Source organism: Oryctolagus cuniculus, chromosome 18, assembly GCF_964237555.1.
Source record: "Oryctolagus cuniculus chromosome 18, mOryCun1.1, whole genome shotgun sequence".
Classification (NCBI taxonomy): domain Eukaryota; kingdom Metazoa; phylum Chordata; class Mammalia; order Lagomorpha; family Leporidae; genus Oryctolagus; species Oryctolagus cuniculus.
This window is the reverse complement of record NC_091449.1, coordinates 15,991,061-16,013,935: the sequence shown is the minus strand read 5'-3', so window position 1 is coordinate 16,013,935 and position 22,875 is coordinate 15,991,061. Positions and strand designations below refer to the sequence as shown.

At 63.6% G+C, this 22,875-nt stretch overlaps 1 protein-coding gene across 5 annotated transcripts in view; it reads left to right on the top strand.

Moving 5' to 3' along the window:
* ACTN4 (actinin alpha 4) overlaps window positions 1-22,875 on the top strand; it is a 64,272-nt gene that overhangs the window by 38,175 nt on the left and 3,222 nt on the right. For 3 of the 5 annotated variants that reach the window (XM_051847127.2, XM_051847125.2, XM_051847129.2), the window contains exons 2-17: window positions 2,131-2,245; window positions 2,368-2,487; window positions 5,082-5,168; window positions 6,650-6,737; window positions 8,393-8,471; window positions 9,831-9,912; window positions 10,665-10,750; window positions 14,179-14,271; window positions 15,416-15,646; window positions 16,084-16,231; window positions 18,896-19,046; window positions 21,127-21,235; window positions 21,324-21,464; window positions 21,545-21,727; window positions 21,813-21,947; window positions 22,631-22,810. In XM_051847127.2, coding sequence (XP_051703087.1) covers window positions 2,131-2,245; window positions 2,368-2,487; window positions 5,082-5,168; window positions 6,650-6,737; window positions 8,393-8,471; window positions 9,831-9,912; window positions 10,665-10,750; window positions 14,179-14,271; window positions 15,416-15,646; window positions 16,084-16,231; window positions 18,896-19,046; window positions 21,127-21,235; window positions 21,324-21,464; window positions 21,545-21,727; window positions 21,813-21,947; window positions 22,631-22,810 — 2,028 coding nt within the window. Of the gene's footprint in view, window positions 1-2,130; window positions 2,246-2,367; window positions 2,488-5,081; window positions 5,169-6,649; window positions 6,738-8,392; window positions 8,472-9,830; window positions 9,913-10,664; window positions 10,751-11,627; window positions 11,714-14,178; window positions 14,272-15,415; window positions 15,647-16,083; window positions 16,232-18,895; window positions 19,047-21,126; window positions 21,236-21,323; window positions 21,465-21,544; window positions 21,728-21,812; window positions 21,948-22,630; window positions 22,811-22,875 lie in introns of all 5 variants that reach the window. The other 2 variants (XM_051847128.2, XM_051847126.2) reach the window with 1 other exon arrangement.

The window sequence follows — 22,875 nt, the reverse complement described above, 5'->3', positions numbered from 1 at the left end:
CCGGCGGTGTCTCCATCTCTGTGTTGCCCGCACGACGCACAAGTCAGGAAGCTTGGGTAACTTGCCCGTAGAAATAGGGTAACCGCCACTCTAGCCCTGGTTTGTCTGACTTCCGAGTGATGTATGGGAGGTGGGGTAAGAAGGCCGGGGCAGGCAGATTAATGTGGCCCTGCTCGGTGGCCTGCTCCTTGCGGGCCCAGCTCTGAGCGGGGTAGGAGAGGCCCTGGAACCTTGCAGGGCTCCAGAGGGAGGTGCTCTGATGGGATCCGCGCAGAGGAGGGGCTGACTGCGTCACGTCGGGGATGGGGAAGCTAGGGCTGCCTGCCTCCTGTGGGGGCTGCGTGGTGGCTGTGGTTTGAGGGCTGAGTAGTGGTGGTTTCATGGTGAGGCAGAAGTAGGGCAGAGGCCTCCTTAGCCGGGGGACAGCATCATGCAACCAGGAGGGGTCTCCATCTCCTAGGCAGCACAGCTTGCCACGTTGGCAGGGGCCGGGGCCGGTGGTCTGGTTGCCTACACTTGCCCCAAGCGGCATCCGCGGTGTGCTAATTAGGTGGCGTCTTTGTCTGAGAGGGGTTTGTGTTGAGTCTCTGAGTGAGCAGGGCTGGTGACAGTTGTCAAAACACGTGCTGCTTGGCCAGAGGGTCCGTGGAGGCCCCTGGTACCCCACATGGCCCCTGCCTGCATCCTAGGCATGGAATGCGTTCTTGCCTGTCCCTGGCCATCTGCCCGCTTCTACGCCGGCTGCTGCAGATGGAGGGGGCAGGGCGGGTTGCAGGGCTCAGGGGCTCTGTGAGAAGCGAGGGCTTGGGGTTTTTCCCAGGCCCTGCTGTGGGAGGGGGAGGGGGAGGGGGCTGTCTCCCCAGCAGACATCTGGGCGTGTGGGTGCTGACCGACCTCAGGCCTGGGCGTTCTGCTGTCCTTGGTGATTTGGGTGTGGGACTTGGGCTTCTTGTTTAGAAGAAGGTCCCTTACCTTGCTGCTGACCCTGGTGGGGTGCCTGCCTCCCACTTGTCTTCTAGCCCCTCTAACGTGCGCTGTATCTTAAGATTTGAAAGGATGAAGTATGGAATGTTCTCCAAGAAGGAGCGAAGCCAGGGCATTTGTGCTGTAGGAAACCAAACTGCAGGGGGCTGTGTCCCCTGCTTTCGGGGGAGAGCTTGCTCGGGCCACCCGAGCTCAAAGGAAGGCCTAAGGAGACCTGGTGTTTCGGGCAGCTCATCCCTTCTGGCTGCCTTCCTGTCCTAGGTCCTAGCTCTGCCGCCAATGGGAAAATTGTAGCCTGAGCCCCCCCCCCCCCCAGGAAGCTCCATGGGTAAAGGAAGCTGGCGCTCTGCCGGGGGGCGCGGGCTGGGTGTGTGTCCCAGAGGGCCAGGCACCTGCCTGACACCTGTCTCCCTGGCCCTGTGATCAGTCAGCCTCACGCGACTGATGGGTGGATGGCGGGGGTGGTGCCTTCGTGGCATGCAGGCTCGGGGCCTCCACATGGCAGCTTGGTGTTGTGGAAGAGCAGCTGCTGCCGGCTTGCCAGGCTTGGCCACGTCCGAGCCCTGCCACCAGAGCGATGGCTTTGTAACTCCTGAGCCTCGGTTTCCTCGTCTCTCCTGCCTGTGCCACGGTGAAGATCAGAAATGATGTGGATCGGGCCGGCGCCGCGGCTCACTAGGCTAATCCTCCGCCTTGCGGCCTCGGCACACCAGGTTCTAGTCCCGGTCGGGGCGCCGGATCCTGTCCCGGTTGCCCCTCTTCCAGTCCAGCTCTCTGCTGTGGCCCGGGAGTGCAGTGGAGGATGGCCCAAGTGCTTGGGCCCTGCACCCCATGGGAGACCAGGAGAAGCACCTGGCTCCTGCCTTCGGATCAGCGTGGTGCGCCGGCTGCAGCGCGCCGGCCGCGGCTGCCATTGGAGGGTGAACCAACGGCAAAGGAAGACCTTTCTCTCTCTCTCTCTCACTGTCCACTCTGCCTGTCAAAAAAAAAAAAAAAGAAAAGAAAAATAATGTGGATCAGAGGGCGGTGCCCAGGGCCCGCCCGTGAGTGAGTGCCCCGAGGTGGCCACTGTGACCCCGTGGGTGCTTTTGGTCGGTTCCAACAGCCAGGTTCCCCCTGTGTGCCGCCCTCTGCTCTGCTTCCCAGACCTTCACAGCCTGGTGCAACTCCCACCTGCGCAAGGCCGGCACGCAGATCGAGAACATCGACGAGGACTTCCGCGACGGGCTCAAGCTCATGCTCCTGCTCGAGGTCATTTCGGGTGAGGCTCCCGCGGAGCGGCCTGGGGGCCGGCCGGGGCCTGGTGCGGAGGGTGGAGGGGCCGCCCCCGTGTCTGTCCCTCTCTGTCAGTGCCCCGCTTTATTCTGCGCCCGTGTCTCCCAGGGGAGCGGCTCCCCAAGCCGGAGCGTGGGAAGATGAGAGTGCATAAGATCAACAACGTGAACAAAGCGCTGGACTTCATCGCCAGCAAAGGGGTCAAGCTGGTCTCCATCGGGGCGGAAGGTGAGCCGGAGCCGCGCAGCCGGGGTCGCCCCGGGCTGAGGCACAGCGTCTGCGTCTCACACACACAGGTGGTTTTGTTGGTGATGCACCGCTCAGGGAGCCTAGAATCCTACTGCGTGTGCAGCAGGGACCACAGTGGCTGCCCTGGGGATGACATGGGGCCCACAGGCTCCTCCCCACCCACAGAAAACTCCAGGCGGGCTCAGCCCAGATCTGGGAGGACAGTGCCCGCACCCGCGAGGGGCAGGCTGCTGCTGTGGGGGGTGGGAGGGGAGGCAGTGGGGAATGGCTGTAACTTGAACCAGACCCCAGTCAGCGCCATGCGTCCTCCCCTCTGGCAGACGTGTGATGTGGCCTCTGTGCTGGGAGCACTGTGCCCCTGCGCCCCTGCCTGGCCTGGGTGGGCAGGAAGGAGCGTGGAGGAGTGAAGGGGACTGCCAAGGCCGTGTCAGGGCCCCTTGCCACCCAGGACCCTCTGTGAATGCCCAGGCCCTCCCACCAGGGCAGCGGGCCCTGGACAAGGTTTTGGAGACACAGTGAGGCCCGATGGAGCCCCAAGGCGCCCCCCACCCCCACCCCGGCCTGGGCTCACGGCCTTGCTCTTCAGTCAGAGCCGATTCTTGCCCTGACAGCCATGTTGTCCCAGCTTTGAGAAAAACAAAGAAAACTAATTGCTGCTAATGACAGGGCTCCTAGAGCTTGGCCAAGACTTCAGGCCGGAATGTGTGTGCCGAGTTCCAAGGCCCTGCCCCGGCCCGGGACCTCACCACGGAGGGGTGCCAAGCCTTGCATGCCACGGTCGAGGTGGTTGGGTGTTTGTTTAAAAAAAGTCAAAACCCCCAAATTCCATCAGGCCCTGAGATTTTCTGTCCTTGCACGGATCTTTCCTCTGGGCTCTGCGCCAGCCTTCTGCCGCTCACAGCTGCATTTATTTTGCGCAAATGCCGGTCTTGTAAATACAGACGGGGTTAGAGGAGAGACCCATGGCAGTCGTCGGTTTCCATTTGGAGAAAAACTCGGTCCAAGAATGTTCTCTGTTCATGCCCAAACGGACTCGCTCCCAGTCTCTGTGGCCATCGAGCGTTGGGATGGAGCCGAGGGCAGCCTGGCGGAGACGTTCCTCGGGCTTTGGAACACCTGAGCACCCTCACCCCCCCTCCCTGCTGCTCCACGTGTTCCGGCCGTGCTGTGGGCCTCCCTGTGGGGCGTAGGAGAGGCTACAGAGCCGCAGGTGCAGCTGCCAGTCAGAGAAGCAGCCAATGGATGTATCACGGGAGAAGCTGTGCGTCCTCCGCTCTCAGGAGCCTCAGCCCTCTGTGGCCAGCGTGCACCTGTAGCTGGCTGGGCTGGGCCGGCGGTGGAGCCGGAGCCACAGCCTTGCCTCCAGCTTGTGCCCTGGAAGGCCTGCAGATTTCTCCAGGGAAATTACTCTTGTGCCCTGCGCCGGGAATGGGCAGGGAGCTCTGCCGTGTCCAGGCCTGGAGCCCTGAACCCTGGGGTGGGACAGGGCAGACGCCAGGGCCCTCTTTGGCCTCTCAGCCCCAAGCCGGGCCTTTTCCCTCATCCCAAGAGCCAGGAGCTGCCCTCAGCTCTAGGCCAGGGGCTCTATCTCTGCAGCTTCTCCAGCGTGGCAAACAGAGCCCCTGTCTGCTCGGCCAGTGTCCCTGGGGGAATGGGGAGATCTCTTCCTCCAAGCCAAGTCCCCCTGGAGTTTCCTGATCCCAGGGGTCAGTGAGGCCCCTGTACTGTCCTTCATATATGTCTTGGAACTTGCCCCTTCATCTAGCCCCTCTCCTTGAGTGCCCGCACCCAGTCTTCTAAGGAGGCTGCTTTGCTGTTTGCCCTGTACCTGGTGGTTTAAGATGCGGGGCAGCAGAGGCATTTAGAGAGCCGAGCCAGGGCAGGGAGAGGTGGGTCACGGAGTTAGGGAAGCCTTTTCTGAGAGGTGGCACTAGCAAGGGCCTGCAGGAAGGGGTGGGAGCACTTTGTGGGTGGGCAAGCAGGGCCCGGTGTCCCTGCTGGACGCAGCGTGGGATTTAGAGGAGGGCAGCGGAGCTGGACCAAGGGACTCGAGTTTCCTGTGAGCCTTAAGCAGGGGAGGGACACGAATCTCATGCACTTTTATCAAGGGCTCCCCCGGGCCCCCGCCCAGCCCCACACCGGCTGCTGTGTGGGGTACAGAGAGGGAGCCACCTCGCACACTGGGGGAGGTGAGGGGTGGGCCGTGGGGCGCAGTGGGTGGGAAGGAGGGGGACATCCTCAGTGGACAGTGGTGCGTGCACGGTCACTGCCTGAGGCTGGCGCGGCACACAGGGCACGACGTGTGAGGGCCAGGAGGGAGCCGTGCGCTGTGGCTCAGGCTCCCGGCTCGGACCCTGGGAGGAGCAGTCCTTTGAGACTGAGCCGCCGGATACTGGTGGGCAGGGGCCCTCGTGAACGGGAGCCTGAGGCCCAGCTGAGGCGGCTTGAGTACCCGTGTGTCCCCAGGAGTGGGTGAGCCAGCGTGTGGGTGGGGCCGGAGGCTGCCTCTGGAGCGAGCCGAGGACTCTGCCCGTGGGGTAACCACCTTGCCCCCCCCCCCCCCCCCCCCGCAGAGATCGTGGACGGCAACGCGAAGATGACCCTGGGCATGATCTGGACCATCATCCTGAGGTTCGCCATCCAGGATATCTCTGTGGAAGGTGAGAGATGCGCGGAGAGCCGCCTCCTCCCAAGCCTGCCCCACGAGCCGGGCGCGTTAGAGATGGCCTCAAGTTCTGCTCCCGTGGGGGGAGCAGCCCCCAGGGTCTGGCCCTCTGCGGGATCAGGCTGCAGGTGGAGAGCGGTGCCCCAGCCAACCCCGCCCTCATGGCCTTTCCTGCCCCGGGACTCAGGTGTCCATCCGGGGCACCTGCACTCTCGGTGTCCACCTCACAGACCTCACCATCCCCTCGGGAAGCGAGTGAGGAGGGCTGGCCCATGTTATGGCCTGGTAACCTGAGTCATGAGCCAACCAGTGACCCATTCTCCTTTCACTCAACACCCCCACCCTTGAACCATTTAGTTATTAATTTACCTAAAAGAGATCTCCCATTCTCTGGTTTACTCCCCAAATGCCTGCAACAATTTGAGCTGGGTCTGGCTAAGGCCAGGAACCAGGAATTCCATCCGGGTCTCTCGTGTGGATAGCAGAGACCCCTTGACTTGGGGGCCATCGCCTGCTGCTTCCCAGGACACACATTAGCAGGAAGCTGGAACTGAGAGCAGGACAGGTCTTGAACTGAGGCACTATGACATGGCGTGTGGGCATCCCAGGTGGCATCTTAACCACTGTGCCAAATGCCACCCCCACCCCCACCCTTGGACCTTTGCCTCTGTGGACTTTGTTTTGTTTTTGTTTTTGACAGGCAGATTTAGACAGTGAGAGAGAGAGAGAAAGACAGACAGAGAGAAAGGTCTTCCTTTCCATTGGTTCACCCCTTAAATGGCCGCTTCCTCCTGGTCTCCCTTGCGGGTGCAGGGCCCAAGCACTTGGGCCATCCTCCACTGCCCTCCCGGGCCACAGCAGAGATCTGGACTGCAAGAGGAGCAACCGGGACAGAATCCGCCGCCCCAACCGGGACTAGAACCTGGGGTGCCAGTGCCACAGGTGGAAGATTAGCCAAGTGAGCCGTGGCGCCGGCCGCCTCTGTGGACTTTGAGTACATGGAGGGGTCTCCTGGGTGCCAGGTCATTGTCATGACCAGAACAGATATGTTTCCTGTCCTTGTAGAACTCTCAGCCTAAGGGGACAGCCATGGGGAACACAGGGCCTCCTGGCCTCTCTGTTCTACTCCCCGAAGCCATGGCCAGTGCTGGGAGACCCTGAGAAGGCCAGGCCCAGTGCTCCTGCCCACGGGTTACTCACGTTGCTCACAAGGGACCAAGGCCAGTGTCAGTGGCTTGTTTGACAGCGTGTTCTGGCGGGTAAAGTCACTGGCTTTGTGGCCAGAGATGTGGCACGGGTTCAGGAGCCAACACAGCCACTTGCCGGGGTGCCCTGGGCAGGGGGCTGGCAGAGGGCGTGCGTGTCCGGTCGGGAGCGGTGCTGTCACTGCCGCCACCGCCGCGTCTGGGTTTGGGTTGAGCCCAGCCTGATGGTGCGTGTTTGAGCTGGTGCTCACCGTCCGCCTGTGTTCTCCAGAGACCTCTGCCAAGGAGGGGCTCCTTCTGTGGTGCCAGAGAAAGACGGCGCCGTACAAGAACGTCAACGTGCAGAACTTCCATATCAGGTAAGACGTGGCTGCACGCCTCTGGCCCACCTCACCCCCAGCGTGGCCCAAGATGCTGCTTTATGTCTGTGCTGGTGTCGGTCTGTGACGCCAGCCCTCGGGGAGTCTCTGCCCCTGTGCTCTCTGCCTCGCTGTCCTGGGCTGTCCAAGGCTCCGTCAGGCCTCGTAGCATCTCCTCCCTCCTAATGTGAGGCGACTTCCAGGAGAACCACAGATCCCCTCCTTCTGACGTCTCACCAGGGGCCGGAGCTTAGAGTCACTGCTGACGGCCGCGCTGGGGGGGTGCGCTCTGTGGCTGCCAGCACCAGCGACACTTAGCCCTGCCGTGGACCTGCCCTCCCTAAGAGGACATTGACCTGCGCTGCCGCCGCCACTGAGGCGAGCAGCGTCTGCACCCACGAGGTCCCGAGTGCAGCAGGAGGTGGCGCTGGGCGGCCAGGGGTGGCCCTGTGGTGTCAGGGACAGGGCCTCTGGGGCCCAGTGCTGCTGAGTGGTTAGCAGCTCATGGTCTCCCCTCGACGGCTCTTCCCCGTGTGTCCCCTCCCTTTTCCAGCCAGCGGCAGGCTGGTTCTCTCTGCACTCATCACCCGTTTGTTTAGTCAGCCAGTGACTCTCTGGGGAGGGCCTGCCCTGGGGACGCTCCTGCAGTGGGGGGCCCAGCACTTGGCGGGGTGCAGCTAACCCAGCCCAGGCGTGGGAAGTGCCGCTCAGGCAAGCAGATAGGACAAGGGTCAGAAAGCAATTTACCTGAGGCCTCTCTCGGGAGGTGGCACTGAGCTTGGCCCCAGAAGCAGCCAGTCTTTGGGGCGTCTCAGAGTAGAGAATGGAGCCAGTTTCACGCGTGATCTTGGGGGAGTTTTTCCTCAGAGACCCTCAGGCCAAGCAATGTTCTGGCATTGAGCCAGCCTGTGGCCTGCCCTGCCTGGGTCAGACTAGTGAGGGGTGGTGTTCCCACGGCCCAGGCACTGGCCCCCTGCAGTGGGCCAGTGACAGATGTAAAGGACTGGTCACCTGTCAGGCACTGTCAAGTGTTTCCTCATTCAATTCCCACAGCAACCCTATGAGGTGGTGTTGTTACTGTCCCCCTCCCCAACCCACCCCCATGCCTCCAGCAGAGAGAGAGAGAGAGATCCCATCGCTGGCTCACTCCCCAAACGCCCATACAACCAAGACTGGGCCACCCTGAAGCCTGGAGCTGAGAACTCAGCCCAGGTCTCCCGCGAGGGGGGCAGGGACCCAGCTACTTGTGCCATCACCTGCTGCTTCCCAAGGTGCCCCTTAGCAGGAAGCTGAGACTGGGGGCGGAGCCAGGACTTGAACCTAGGTAGTCCAGTGTGGAATGCACGTGTCCCGAGCAGTGACTTAAACACTATACCCAGAGCCTGCCCCTGCTGTCCCCATTTGATAGGCGTAGAAACTGAGATAGCAGATTTTGTGGCTTGCTTATGATCACTCTGTCAGAAGGTGGCAGAGCAGGCTCTGACCCCAGTCTGGCTCCGGAGGTCACTCTCGTAGCCACTGTGCCGTGCTGTGTCCTTGTAGCTCCCGGCACACACCAACCCTTAGTAAGCAGGAGTTGCTGCGGGTGCCCGGGGCCGGTTAGCACTCCCCCAACAGCGAGTGCCCTCCTCACGACCTCTGCGTTGCACCCCCAGCTGGAAGGATGGTCTCGCCTTCAATGCCCTGATCCACCGGCACAGGCCAGAGCTGATCGAGTATGACAAGCTGAGAAAGGTATGCATCTCGCACTTTCCCTGGCGGCCCTCAGGCCCCCAGGTCTGATGGGCTGTCTCTGGGTCATCATCCCCAAAGCCGAGACTCACCAGCCTCCAGAGTTGGATTCTCTGGCCAGATGCTCAGGCTGGGAGAGCCCCCTGCCAGCTTTGCCCAGGCCCCCGGCGTGGCAGCAGACTCTTGGCCTTATTCCCCCTGGGGCAGTCCTGTCCCCCTCTCTGGCATTACAAGCAGCCAGGGTTATTTGAGGGCTGGCCAGCTGTGCCTTCCAGCGCCCCTTCCGTGACCTTGAGCATTCTGGAAATATCAGCGGGGAGGAGGGTAAGGAATTGTAGACCATTCCTACAGAGGATGGCCAGCACTTGCCCTGCAGAGGCCTCTTCTTCTTTTACCAAGATTGATTGATTGATTTGAAAGGCAGAGAGCAGCTTCCATCCGCTGGTTCGCTCCGATGCCTGCAGCAGCTATCCCGGTCTCCCCCATGGATGGCAGGGGCCCAAGCACCTGGGCCATCCTCTACTTCCTTCCCGGGCTCATTAGCAGAGAGCTGGAGTGGGGAACAGAACAGGTGGAACCTGAACCGGCATTCTGATTCAGGGAGCCGGCATCACAGGTGGCTGTTGAACCTGCTGCACCACAGTGCCAGCCCCCAGGGTCGCCTTCTAATCTGCCTGTGTACAAAGCGTGTACGACCCAGGCCCTGGCCTCCAGGGGCTCCCAGCCTCAGGGGGTAGGAAGGACAGTGGTGTACAACGCAGACCAGCCACACAAGGCCACGCACATGAACTTGGGCTGCTGGGCGTTGGGGTGGGGCATAGGTCAGTAGGCACTGAGAGGAAGGGTGGTGCCGCTGAGCTGGGGGCGGTGGGGTGGGGTGGGTGGGGCGGATGGCATTCAGGAGGGAGGCACCAGCCTGTTCCCACCAGAGAATGTGAATTGGGCTCTGGCTGGCAGTCAGTACAGGGGAGTGAGGAGGGTCATGGTGCAGGGCCTTCAGTCCTGGAGCAGCAGGGAGTCCCTGAGAGCACTGGGACAGCGTGAAGGGACACTTGAGGGCCCTTCTTGGGTCTGGACCACACCTGCCAGGTTTCAGGGCAGGGGCCTGGCCTGAGGTCTGTGGGTGACCGGGGATTGGAGAAGAGTGCACCTGTGTATCTACAACAGGGACAGCCTGTGTTTGCCCCACAGAGGTTTTGGCAGGTGTTCCTTTGGGTAGGAACTGAGTTTCTCCAGAGTGCACACTCTGTCTTCCTGCTGAGAGTGGGCTGAGAAACCCTCCCAGGTGCCCCCGGGCCTTTCCACTCCTGTGACCTGACCCTGACAGACTTCTTCCTCCATTTCCCACCTGCCCTCCCCAAGGATGACCCCGTCACCAACCTGAATAATGCCTTTGAAGTGGCCGAGAAATACCTCGACATCCCCAAGATGCTGGATGCGGAAGGTAAGTGCGGCCGTTAGTACAGTCACGTGTCCTGGGGGCCTGTCCCGCCCGGATCTGGCTCTGGGAGGGGGACTGTTGGCTCGTGAGGGCTTTGGGGCATCCTCAGGGAGTTGGAAGGGCTGAGCAAGTCTGGGTGAACTGGGACGGACAGTTGTGTCGCCCTGGGAGCCAGAGCTGGGCAGCCTGAGCCAGCCACGTGTCTTCAGGGACGGAGGGGAGGGGAGGGGAGGGCGTGAAGGATCGTCTCTCCGGGGGGCCGCGTGTCAGGCCAGGCCTCAGGGGAGGGGCCAGGTGGCCGTGGAGGGCTGGCTCCGGCTTCCTGCACACTGCGCGGGTGTCCCCCCTCCCTGCTTGCAGCAGGCGTGAGCCTGGAGCCACCAAACGGGAAGATTTTGTTTTTTCCTTTTCCGGCTTTGCTCCGTTTCCCAGCCATCCACCACCCCCAGCCAGGACCATGGCTCTGGCCTCTTTCGGCCCTTGGACTTGACTGTCCTGCAGCCCCTTGAGGCCACTCTCAGAGAGAGGAAGTGGCCTCCTTTCAGTCTGGTTCCCACAGCCTTGTCCTTTCCAGAGACCATGGGGGAAGGAGGGGCTGAGGGCACGGCCGAGCCCACCGTGTCCCCTGGTGTCCCTGAGTCGGCCCCGAGGGTCCTGCCGTGGGCATGGCCGGGGCTCGGTCAGCCTATGGATCCCACCACGCGGCAGCCCCTCGCCCCTGCTCGGGCAGTTTAACCCTTGTCGTTCACTTGCAGACATCGTGAACACGGCCCGGCCCGACGAGAAGGCCATAATGACCTATGTGTCCAGCTTCTACCATGCCTTTTCGGGAGCGCAGAAGGTACCGGGCAGGGCCAGGCAGGCCCTCCTCGCCGCCACTGCCCAAGCCGCTGCCGTCTCTCGCCGCCCATGCTCACCTCATTTCTCTTGCAGCCAGCAGTGGCCTCTCTCTGACTGGAAGCCACCCCCCGCCCAGCACTCCCTGTCCTCGCAGCTTTTCTGGTGTGCCACGGTGTTTGCTGAGTACCTGGTCCGTGCCAGGCTCTGTGCCAGGCACTGGGATGCAGTAGTGACTGAGTCAGGCCAGGCCTCTGCTCTCAGGGGGGGTGACGTCCAAGGGGGAGAAACAGGACAGGCGAGTCCGGACAGTGCTATCGGGTGGTGAGACAGCGGCAGCAGGGCGCGGCCGCAGCAGGGGTGATGGGAGCGAGTGATGGCGTGGTGAGCAGGCGCTGCCAGGTGAAACCTGCGGCAGAGGGTGAAGCAGGTGCAAAGGCCCCGAGGCAGGCACAGGCTTGGCTGCCTGGAGGGAGGCCTGGAGAGGGCTGAGGGGGAGCAGAAGAGGTGAGGAACCAGCGGCCGGGGCAGGCCGTGCCTGCAGGACTCCTGTCGTCTGGGGTGAGCCGTCTGTGTTCTGAAGGCCTCGGAACAAAGCTCAGACGTGACGACGCGTGACGAGGGCCTGCTTAGGTTCTCAGCTCAGTCAGCGTTTACATCCTCCAGGTGCAGCGTGGCTTCCTTGGTAAGGGCCGCGGTGAGTCTGTCTCGCCCGTAGGCCTGGTAGGAGGGGCTCCCCACCCACACGGGCCTGGGCTGGGGCCTGGCTTCCAGTCGAGAGCAAGCACCGTTCCTCCTGCATGAGCCTTGGCCACCCGGCCACTGCCTGCGCCTTTCACTCTATCCTGCCTCTCTCTCTCTCCCTCTCTCTCTCTGCGCAGATATTGTGGGCACTCTGAGGCCAGATGAGAAGGCCATCATGACTTACGTGTCCTGCTTCTACCACGCTTTCTCGGGGGCTCAGAAGGTGAGCTGGCGGGGGCGCTCCTCGCTGCAGTCCTGCCCTCACTGCCACCTCCTGTCCTCACCATCTCCATCTGTGGTGGGAGCCCTGGCCAGGCTGGGGGCCATGCGTGCTGAGTGCTGGCTTGGAAAGACCTCCTCGCACAGGTTCCCCGTGGCCGGAGGGGCCCGGCGCCTCCCGTGGTTTGGCTTGGCCAGTGCAGGATGCTCCCTTTGAGTGCAGCCCCCCGTGTGAGGGGGACAGAAGAAGAAGTGGAAGCTCAGGATTTCAGTGGGCGGCAGAGCAGGGACCGGACCCCTTGGCTGTCCCACTGCGCTCTTTTATGGCCCGCAGGAGAGCCGCCTGCCTGCCGTGCCCTCTGTCCAGGGAGCACAGGCCCTCCCACTCTTCCTGACAGCTCTGTGTCGTCCCAGACTCCCAGGAAGGGCTCTGCCCGAGTGGGTTGGCCTCCTCTGGGGTTGCACCTGCTGACCCGGCTCTGCCAGCCCTATCTCCTCCAGAAGCTGAGCTGATGCAGGCCGAGCAGTCATGGGAACTCATTTCCCGTGGCTCTCCTGAGCCTGGCCCCCCTCACGCTGCCCCTGCAGCTCCTGGGAGAGGCCCTGGGCTGCCACACGGAGGCCGCGGCACGTCCGTTGCCTCCCGAGGCATGTTCCTGTCAACTTGATCTTGGTATTGGTTGGCCAGCGGGCAAAGAGAACAGGGAATCCTTCTCACCCGCTGAGCGCCCCCTGCACGGTAGGCACTGTCTGAGGACTTCCCACGCACAGGCGCTCAGAGCCCCTGCGCACCCCAGGGCGGGCCAGGCGTGGTGGCCCTGTTGGAGAGGGGAAGTTGGAGTGCAGAGCGAGGATGGACCGTGCATGCTGCCTTCTGCCAGCTGCCCTAGAGCGAGCCAGGTCCAGCGGGGGCGTGTCCTGAGGGCCTGTGCCCACCCTGCCGCCCCTTGGGACGGTTCTGGGAAGAGAAGAGCTCCCGTGGGCAGAGGGCTTGGAACGAGGCCTGGCACAGTGAGTGCCCCGTCGGTGGCTGGGGAGCTCTTGGGGCCAGTGCGGTTGCCCTGCCCCGCCCCCTGGCCAGGTGGTCAGTGCACTCACAGCACACGTGCCGTGGACTCCCCTGGGGGCCCCACGCCCCCCTCCTGCCCCTGCTTGACCCTCCGTCCTCTTCCACCTGCGGTGCTCCTGTGCTTGGGCCTGCTCAAGGCAGAGGAGGCCCTGAGGGGCCTGGGGGGAGGGGCCAGCAGGAAAGCCCAGGTGGGAGCAGCTGGAGGCTCCGCAGACCCCGCCCCTCTCCCCTCTGTCCCTGGTCTCTCCTTCGAGGGAGGCAGTAACGGCCAGGCAGTCAGGAGCCTGCCTGCCTGCCCGCGAGAGCGCTGGGCCCTCTGTGTCCCCTGACTCCCGGCCGTCTCCCCGAGACCCCAGCAGGCTCTTGGGCCCGCACAGTGGTGTTTCCTGCGCCCCGGGTGAGCCCCGCCCAGCGCCGAGTACCCCTGCTGGCTGCTGGTAGTTCACTCGTCGTCAGTGCTTTACCCACCCACTCATTGACAGCACCTAAAACACACCAGGCCCAGAACAGCGGCCCCTGTAGCCGCCGAGCGGGTTGGAGCCTGGGGCATCTGTTGTCTCGGCTAAGCTGGCGGTCAGGGTTCGGCCCCCAGGCCCGCCCCTCCTTGCACGTTTGGGGCTGGTGCTCTTTGGCCGAGGCCTTGCGACCCTCCTGCCTGTGCAGTGTTGCCCGGGGCCTGCAGGGTGTGTGTGGGCGACCACAGCTGCCCGTGCCCCTCCCCAGCTGTCCCCGCTGCAGTCTGGCTCGGAGCCGCCTCCCGAGCTCTCTGTTTTCCTTCCCCGTCACTCTGTAGACCCTCCTCACTATTTCTGTTCCTGTTCTGTTGCTGTTTCAACTCCTCCTCTTGGACCCTTTCTGTGCTCCTGAAAGGTACCTGCTGTCTCCTCGCCCCGTGTGCCCCCCCCACCCCGCCTCACCCTGTGCCCCAGCAGGATGCAGCAGGACAGGCTCCTACAGTTCTAGGTCAGAAGCTGGCTCCCCGGCTCCCTTCTGCCCGCCTGTGAGGGGAGAGGAGGAAGGGGGCCAGGCGTGCACTGCCTGTGCACCGACCCCCGGCTTCCTCTTGGCCTCACGGCAGCTGCCTTCCCTGACAGAGGGCTTCCTTCCAGATGATCCCGCCCAGCCGCACCCGGTCCTCCCCTCTGTGGGCTCCGGAGGGTGTGCTCTCCCAGCGGGAGGCCCCCAGGCCCTCGCAGCGTGCCCAGGGGCCCTGCTCTCCGGGCTGGGGCATTTCACAGGCAGCACCCAGGGCCCACCTTGCTACAGCTGCTTTTCCTCTCCTGCCCCTCCTCAGGCACTGTGTGGGCCACAGAGGGGCCGCTTTCCAGGGACGGGCCTGTCAGGAGGGGGGGGTCACCAGCCCCCACCGGCCCTAACCGTGTGTGCTTCCCCCACCCCAGGCTGAGACTGCCGCCAACCGGATCTGCAAGGTGCTGGCTGTCAACCAGGAGAACGAGCACCTGATGGAGGATTACGAGCGGCTGGCCAGCGATGTGAGTGCCCACTCGTGCCCTGTGCCTCTCCTGCTGGTTAGCCCTGGCCAGGAAGCTGGGGCAGTGGGACCACCTAGAAGGGGCCGTGGCATCGTGCACCATGGAGTTGGACCAAGCCAGTGTGACCTTCCAGGTTGGCCTCACGAGGCCGAGGTCAGACTGGTGGGCACCATACAAGCCCAGCATTCCTACCACAAGGCCCAAGGAAGTCCTGACACCTCACTGCTCTAGAGCCGCCCGGGAGCTGCTGCAACACCCCATTCCCATGCCCTGCCCTGGAGCCACCGCATCCGAAAGGTGCAGAGGCCAGGGGCGGTGCTGAAGTCGGTGCCGGCGGGCCCTGGGCCGGTGCTTGCTTCGCAGGCAGGAACAGCCCACGGCAGGAACCTCAGAGCACCCCTTCCAGAAAGGGCCAGGCATGCCCAGGAGCTGGGCGGTGTGCTGGTTAGCACCTCCCCTGGAGTCTCCTCATTTTTAAAATGTCCAAACAGTTCAGGCTCTCGAAGAGCAGCAGTGTGATGGCTGTTCCGGAACCACTGGTTCCCAGACTCTGAGATTTCCCAGTCCAGGAAAATTTGAAAAGCCTTTGGGGAGCCAACCTAGGGTGGCCAACTTCTTATTTTGCCCAAGTAAAGACATTTTAGAAAGACAGCCCGGGTCTGTTTCCACCATTGTCTCTGACACCAATCAAGATGTGCACACACATAGGTCCTCTCGTCCTCGCCTCTCACTCTGCCAGGGTGGGCGCTGGAGTGTCCAGTGTGCTTGTACCCTCCTCTCCCCACCAATCTGAGTCACTCCTTGTTCAGTTTCACTTGCCACCTTTTGTATATCCCAGGCCCTGTGCCCGTGCTGGCCACCCGACAGTGGGCCAGGTGTGCCGGGCGGCCCCTGCAGTACGGGAACTGGGCAGAGCCAGGCTCTCAGTGTGGAGGTGGTGGAGGACCTTCCAGGGCAGCCACCGCTTAGGTCTGCGGAGGAGGAAGGCTGAGAGCCGAGGGCAGCACAGGGCTCCCGGGGGGCACGTATTCCCAGAATTCCGGATGACAGGATGCACGGGGACGTGGGGCTGGCAAGCGGGAGCAGCCCCGAGGAGCAATCTCGTGGGCTCCGAGGCCACCCCGCTGCTTCCTTGCGCCCGCAGCTCCTGGAGTGGATCCGGCGCACCATCCCCTGGCTGGAGGATCGCGTGCCCCAGAAGACGATCCAGGAGATGCAGCAGAAGCTGGAGGACTTCCGGGACTACCGGCGCGTGCACAAGCCGCCCAAGGTGCAGGAGAAGTGCCAGCTGGAGATCAACTTCAACACGCTGCAGACCAAGCTGCGCCTCAGCAACCGGCCCGCCTTCATGCCCTCCGAGGGCAGGATGGTGTCGGTGAGTGGCCGGGCCGGGGCCCTCGGGGAGTCGCCGGGAGGGGCAGAGGACACTCGCAGCTCTCGCAGAGTTCGGCCGGCACGGCGGGTGGGCTGCAGGGGTGGGTGAAGGGTGTACGCTATGTGACTCTTCCCCCGCCCGTCACGCCCCTGCCTTACACCCAGGAGTTTAAGCCCTGCCGTACCACGGTTTGAATTTGAACCGCCTGACTGCAGATCACCAAGTGCTTAGAGCAGGACAGCACCTGGACGCTTACCTTTGGGCTTCCATTGTGCAGTTGGTGGTATTCATTCATTAACACCGAACCGATTGCATCTGCCGCGCGCTGGGTCCTGTCTGGGCGCCTACAGAGCAGGACACAGAGCGGACCCCAGCCCGTTTCCCGGACTGCGTACACATCCACCCGCTGGTGTCCCCCCTCCCCCCTGTCCCCACAGGACATCAACAACGGCTGGCAGCACCTGGAGCAGGCCGAGAAGGGCTACGAGGAGTGGCTGCTGAACGAGATCCGCAGGCTGGAGCGGCTCGACCACCTGGCCGAGAAGTTCCGGCAGAAGGCCTCCATCCACGAGGCCTGGACCGACGGTAGGGCGCGGTCCCTGGCCCAGGCACGCATGAGCACGCACAGAGCCCCTCCCGTGTCCCAGCTGTCCGCTGCTCGGGGCGTGCCGCAGGCAGCGAGGAGCAGTCGGGGGCCAGGTCTGCTCTGGCCTGGGGATGTTACTCCCAGGTGGGCCCCTTGCTGCATCCTCCAGGAACACAGTTGGGCCCCATTCAGTCTTAGGGGGTGACCCTGTGCCTGTCCCCTGGGCCTTGGCTTTCCTGAGGATGGTTCCATCCCAGTGCAGGGTGGGTGTGTGGACAGGCCGTCCCCTCGCTGTCCCCCTGTGTCCAGTCGGCCTCCCCTCTGCTGCACCCCGCAGAGTCTGTGCTGGTGGATCTGTGGTCACCAGCACACTCCTGAGCAATAAGGCCAGGGAGCCGCCTCCTGCCGCTGCTGCCCGACCTGAGGCCGAGCTCCCTGACTTCACGTGGCCCACCCTGGCCACCCCGAGCCTCCTTCCCAGGGGCCTAGTCCCCTGCAGGGCCCAGGATGTAGAATTCCATCACTCCCCTGGCCCTTCACTGGGAGCCACACCATGACCGAGTCTAGAAACCCAGGGTCCAAAAGCCTCCGAAAAACCGCCAGCATCTGGGAAAGTAGGAGAGCGTCCCTGGGACAGCCTCTGGCCAGCACTCCTGCCACCTCCTCTCCCGTCACAGCGCTCTGAGCCCCTGGGGCCCGCTCCGGCCCCCGACCGCGTGAGTGTGCCGGCCTGGGACTGCTGAGCCGGGGATCCCAGCCCGCCTTGCCCTGTACCTCCCACGGCAGCTGCCAGACCTAAGTGATACCCCGAGGCCTGTGTGCCAGGGAAGGACGCAGAGGACGAGAACGGGTGCAGGCGCCTGCTCAGGCCCCCCAGGGGTGGCACCCATGCGAGGGGTGTTGGCCCAATGCCATCCTGTAGGGGGGAGGAGAGCTGGCGTTTAATTCATTTGTTCATTTATTCACCCATTCAGTCAATAAACATCTCTTGGGCCTGTGCAGCTTCCCATGAGGCAAGGCCCCTACCCGACAGCTCTTAGGCCAGTGGAGGGCCCCTGGGCACGTAATTGGTGTGGCCACACCTGTGACTCTCGCTGTCATCTGTGGGCTGCGTCTGGCCGTCATCCCTCTGGACTTCCCTGTAGGGCCTCTGGCCTATGCAGGCTCTTCAGTGGCTCACTTAGGGCTTCATGAGGTGTGGGTGTCCTGGCCAAGCCGAGCCCTCCCTCGCTGGGAATGACCAGGGCCAGTCTTCCCCTGAAAGCATTTAGAAGTCAGCTCACGCTCCAGCCGGGGCCTGACTGGGGCCTCACACGCCCCTGCCCACCTGGTGTCCACCTCCCTGACAGGTGCTTTGGCATCTGGCCCTGCCCCTCACATCAGCCCGAGTCCCTAGGCAGGCCTGCCCACCCTCGTTCCCAGTACGCATAGCCTCTGTCCTCTGAGCCACAGTCACACAAGATGGGAGGACAGGCTGGCAGCCCGGACCCTGCACTCCTGGGGGCCACACAGGGCAGCCCCGGGAGCAGGTAGGGGCCACCGTGACTCTGTGCTCCCCTTGCAGCCTGCAGGGGCTTGTGGGTGCTTCTTGGAGGGCTTGGATTGTCTAGGGGTATAACCGAGTCCCTCGTGCCTTTCCCGGCTGCCCCTGCGCCTGAATCCCGGCTTGCAGCCCGCCCACCCCCCGTTCCTCTCGGTGCAGCTCCCTGCTGAAAGTCTGCTGAGGCAGAGACAGGACTAACCTACTATTTCTGGTCCCCACCCTTGGGAGAAAGCGATTTGGAGAAGGGAATTGCAAGCTTGCTTTGTGGTTAAGCTTCCTGCCTCGGGGCTGGGGCGGCAGGGCCAGTGGAGTGAGTCTCCCAGGCTGCCCACCCTTGCCTGCCAGCGCCAGGCCTTGGGGGGGAGGGGGGCTGTAGTCACTGGAAGATGAGACTGGGAGGGGCTGGGGTGAGGACTGCCCTGGCTCTGTGCCCTCCCCCCATCGCCTGTCCTCAAATACCGCCGCACTGAGACCTCAGAATGCCCACTCCACAGGGAAGGCAGCGGCCCGGGAGCGCCTGCTCACCAGGCCGAGCGGGCAGAGCTCAGGGGTCCCAAGCTGCCACTCGAGGCAGCCCCAGGCTTTCCTGCAGCGGGGCCCCTTCGGGAGCTGCTTTCCCCTGGGGGCTCTGGGGCCCCTCCCCCGCCTGTGGGTTAGCCAGTTCCAGGGCTGATGGCAGAGCCTGGCGACCAGCTTTGCCCTGCTCCCAGAGACAGCCCAAGACACTGTGGGGGTGCAAAAGTGTGAGGACCACCGCCTGGGGGACTGGTCCCCAAGAGCGGGAGTTCGGGCCCAGGGCTGCAGACCCAGCTGTCCATCCAGGTCACCGCCCTCCAGAACTGGGTGTCCAACTTGCCAGCCGGGGGCTGCTGCCCTGTTCTTGGTGTCTCCTCTCGATACAGGATGCCAGGGTTAGCACACGGGGTGAGTTGGGATAGCTGTCTCACCCCACCAACCCTAGAGTGTCTTCCAGGTCCATAGCTGAGCTTAGATTTCTGGAAGGCAAGGAAGAAGATTCTAGAAGTTGCAGCCTTCATGGCACCATCCTTGGCGAGGAAGGAGGTGGGGTTCGTATCCCTCGCTTGGATTCCCGGCCCTCAGACTCCTGCTGCACCCCCAGGGAAGGAGGCCATGCTGAGGCAGCGGGACTACGAGACGGCCACCCTGGCGGACATCCGGGCTCTCATCCGCAAGCACGAGGCCTTCGAGAGCGACCTGGCCGCACACCAGGACCGCGTGGAGCAGATTGCGGCCATTGCCCAGGAGCTCAAGTACGTGCGGCCTGCGTCCTCCCCTCCCGCGTCCCAGGGCTGCCCCGTGGAACAAGGCCTTTCGCCTGCCCTCTCAAGCCAGGACGAGAAGCGAGCGGGGGTCTGGATTCCCTGGCAGGGACTGTCTTGGGCTGCTTGTCCCAGGTCCTTGGGCTTTAAGGGGTCACGGGGGCTCCAGGCCAAGCAGGCCCCTGGCCCTGGGGAGCCGGCCTCCGAGCCGCCTCAGCTCCCAGCCGCCCCTCCCTGCGGGATTGGCTGCACACTGAGCCCTTTGTTCAGCCCGCCCCTCCCTCTTCCTCGCTGAGAATACGTTTACTGTGAGAGCTCCCAGGCAGCCGGCTCCTCTTCCCTCCCTTCCCCACCCCAGTCAGATAAACTTGTGCACACAATTAGTACACTGGGCCTCTGGGGCCGTGAATGGGGCCTTGTTCCGCCAGTGCAGCGGCCAGCGGCAGGGAGGGCCCGGGAGCGAGAGGCCCAGGCCATTACTTCATGGAAAATCCACAGCCCTAGAGGGGCGGCGGAGCTCCCAAAATAGCCGTCTGCTCAGAAATAGGCTGGATCGCCCTTTCTGCAGACTCTCCCTCCCCCCACAGCCACCCCCGGGCTCTGTTCCCGCACCGTGGGGCCCGGTGGAGCCCGGGTGCTTTGGGAGCCTCCCCATGCTCACCCGGAGGCCTTCACGGTGCTGGAACCTGTGTCCCCATCTGGCACGGTTGAGGCAACCCCCAGAGACCTGAAGCTGTCACATCCAGGCCAAGGGGCAGAAGGCCCCTAACACAGGTGCCCTCAGACTGCACGGGGTGGGACACTGCGGGGCCCGGACGTTGGTAGGAAACAGACTTGGAGCGAGTCCCAGGCCTGCCCACTTCTCAGGGCTGGTTAGCAGCCACGCGGAACCCATGACCCCCAGGAGCAGGCGCTATCCGAAGCGGCGCCCTGGAGGGAAGAGAGGGAGAGGGCTGTGTGGGTGCTGTCCCCTCCCCTGGGGTGAGCCCAGTGGGTGCCCTGGTGGCACTGACCAGTGGGAGTGGCAGTAGCTCCCAGGGCTGTCTGTGCGCCAGCTCATGGGATTCCCCCAGCGGCCCCGCTACACCAGGGAGACCCCGGCACAGAGAGCAGGGGCTTGCCCAAGGTCACTGTGGCCCTGGGTCCTCCTTCCACCCATGGCTGGCTCGCCTGCTCCTTCCCAGGCCCCAGGGTCCCTGCTGAGGATCCAAGCCTGGGAGCCCAGGCCGAGGCTGGGAGCGGCAGAGAGTGCTGGCGGTGTCAGCCAGTGCTCCCTGAGCCTCGGTCACTCAAACAGTGGTCCCCGTGTGGTGGAGGCCCACTTACCACGTGTGGTTCCGAACCCTGTGGACAGAGTCTCCCGTACATGCGTGCCTGTGATACAGTCAAACTTATAGACAGGGCAGGTGGAGGTGAACAGCAGAGCTAATAATAAAGTAGAACTCGTAAAGTGACGCGCTGTAGTAAGTTACGTGAATGTGGTCTCTCGAGAGTCAAATATTTTCAGACCACAGTTGAGCATGGATCACATATCCTGGAAAACCGAACCCGTGGCTGAGGGGAGGTGACGGGACGACTGTTAACCATTTTAAAGCAACTCACTCTTTTCTTCATTAATTAGAGTGAGGCTGCAGGTCATATATTCTTCTTAACAGCTACTGAAGTTAAACTGTTAACACACGTACCGCTTAACTGAATCCCCACGATAGCCCATCCCCATTTCCCAGATGAGAAAACTGAGCTTCCAGAGTTGGGACTGTCAGGTTCACATGAGTGAAAAACCCACAGACCCCAAGCCACTGCACTCTGCTGCTGGGTTCTTTAAGGGAGCAGCGGGGCCCAGCCTGGTTGAAGACTTCAGTCTGGGGATCCGACCCCTCTCCTCCCTTCCCCAGCCAGCCCATAGGCAGCACGGTGAATGAATGAATGAATGAGTGTGAAGAAGGAGGCCCCTGCCCCTGTGTTCCCCACCCCCCTTCCTCCCACCCTGTGCCACCTGGGAGCCCTGGGACTGGGGCCCAGCTCTCGCCCGCTGGCCCCGCCGGGTCTCAGTGCCGTGTGCCCACCACAGCGAGCTGGATTACTACGACTCCCACAACGTCAACACCCGGTGCCAGAAGATCTGCGACCAGTGGGACGCCCTGGGCTCCCTGACCCACAGCCGCAGGGAGGCCCTGGAGGTGAGGAGGGCGGCATGGGGCCCCGACACCCCCGCAGGGGGACAGGCTCTTGGCTGACCTGCCGTCCCTGTCGCCCCTCCACAACCAGAAAACGGAGAAGCAGCTGGAGACCATCGACCAGCTGCACCTGGAGTACGCCAAGCGGGCCGCTCCCTTCAACAACTGGATGGAGAGCGCCATGGAGGACCTTCAGGACATGTTCATTGTCCACACCATCGAGGAGATCGAGGTCCGCCCCGCCTCGCCCCGCCCCGCCCCCCGGGGGCGCCTCGGGGGCTGGGCTGCCCCTCACTCCCGCTCTCCCCCCAGGGCCTCATCTCCGCCCACGACCAGTTCAAGTCCACCCTGCCGGATGCCGACAGGGAGCGAGAGGCTATCCTGGCCATCCACAAGGAGGCCCAGAGGATCGCCGAGAGCAACCACATCAAGCTGTCGGGCAGCAACCCCTACACCACCGTCACCCCGCAGATCATCAACTCCAAGTGGGAGAAGGTGGGCTGCCCCCGCGCCGGGGCCCTGGGCCGGGCCGGCCAGGCGAGGGGCCGCCTGACCCTTCCGCGCGTGCCCGCCCGCCCAGGTGCAGCAGCTGGTGCCGAAGCGGGACCACGCGCTCCTGGAGGAGCAGAGCAAGCAGCAGTCCAATGAGCACCTGCGCCGCCAGTTCGCCAGCCAGGCCAACGTCGTGGGGCCCTGGATCCAGACCAAGATGGAGGTGAGCGCGGGGCGGGGCAGGGCGGGGCGGCCCCGGGGAGCGCCAGCGACTGGGTGGACCAGGGGGTCAGCGGTGCCCCCAGAGATAAACAGCGCGAGTCAGGCCCGGCTCTGAGGGTCGTCATCTCTGAAGTGGGGCCGACAGTGCCTTCGGCAAGCACGGTCTGCACCTCGCTCTCTGGGCACGGCCGTGTGGCCGCCTGAGCCCGCTCGCCGTGCCCAGGCCTGGGAGGGCCTGTCTCACTGTTGAGCAGCTCCAGCCGCCACTCCCTGTGTGCCAGCACCGGGCTGACGGTGAGAGACCGAGCAGACGCTCAGCGGGCTGGGCCAGGCCGCTCACCTTGTGGGTCCACACCAGCTCCACAGTGTCGGGGGCTGGGAGAGCCCAGGGAGTGGGGTGCCCATGGACAGGAGCCACAGGTCCTGAAGTCAGCCAGGCCTGGGTCAGAGTCAGACTCCACCTCTTACTGTGGTGAATTGGCCTCCTGGTGCCTCAGTTTCCACACCTGCAGTCTGGGCTGTCACTGTCCTGGCCGCACAGCCCGGTCAGGGCGCTGGGAGGGGCATGAGCCCCCGGTACAACTGCTTTTGCAGCCTCCAGCAGCCCCTTCCAGGGCGGGGGGCTGGGGGGCCGGCGCTGGCCGCGGGCCCGGCCTCAGCCCGGCGGTGCGGGCCTCGCTGCAGGAGATCGGGCGCATCTCCATCGAGATGCACGGCACCCTGGAGGACCAGCTGAGCCACCTGAAGCAGTACGAGCGCAGCATCGTGGACTACAAGCCCAACCTGGACCTGCTGGAGCAGCAGCACCAGCTCATCCAGGAGGCGCTCATCTTCGACAACAAGCACACCAACTACACCATGGAGGTACGGGGCGGCGCGGCCTGCTGCTCCGTCCAGAGGGGAGCACACCTGGCAGCCTCAGTCACCCT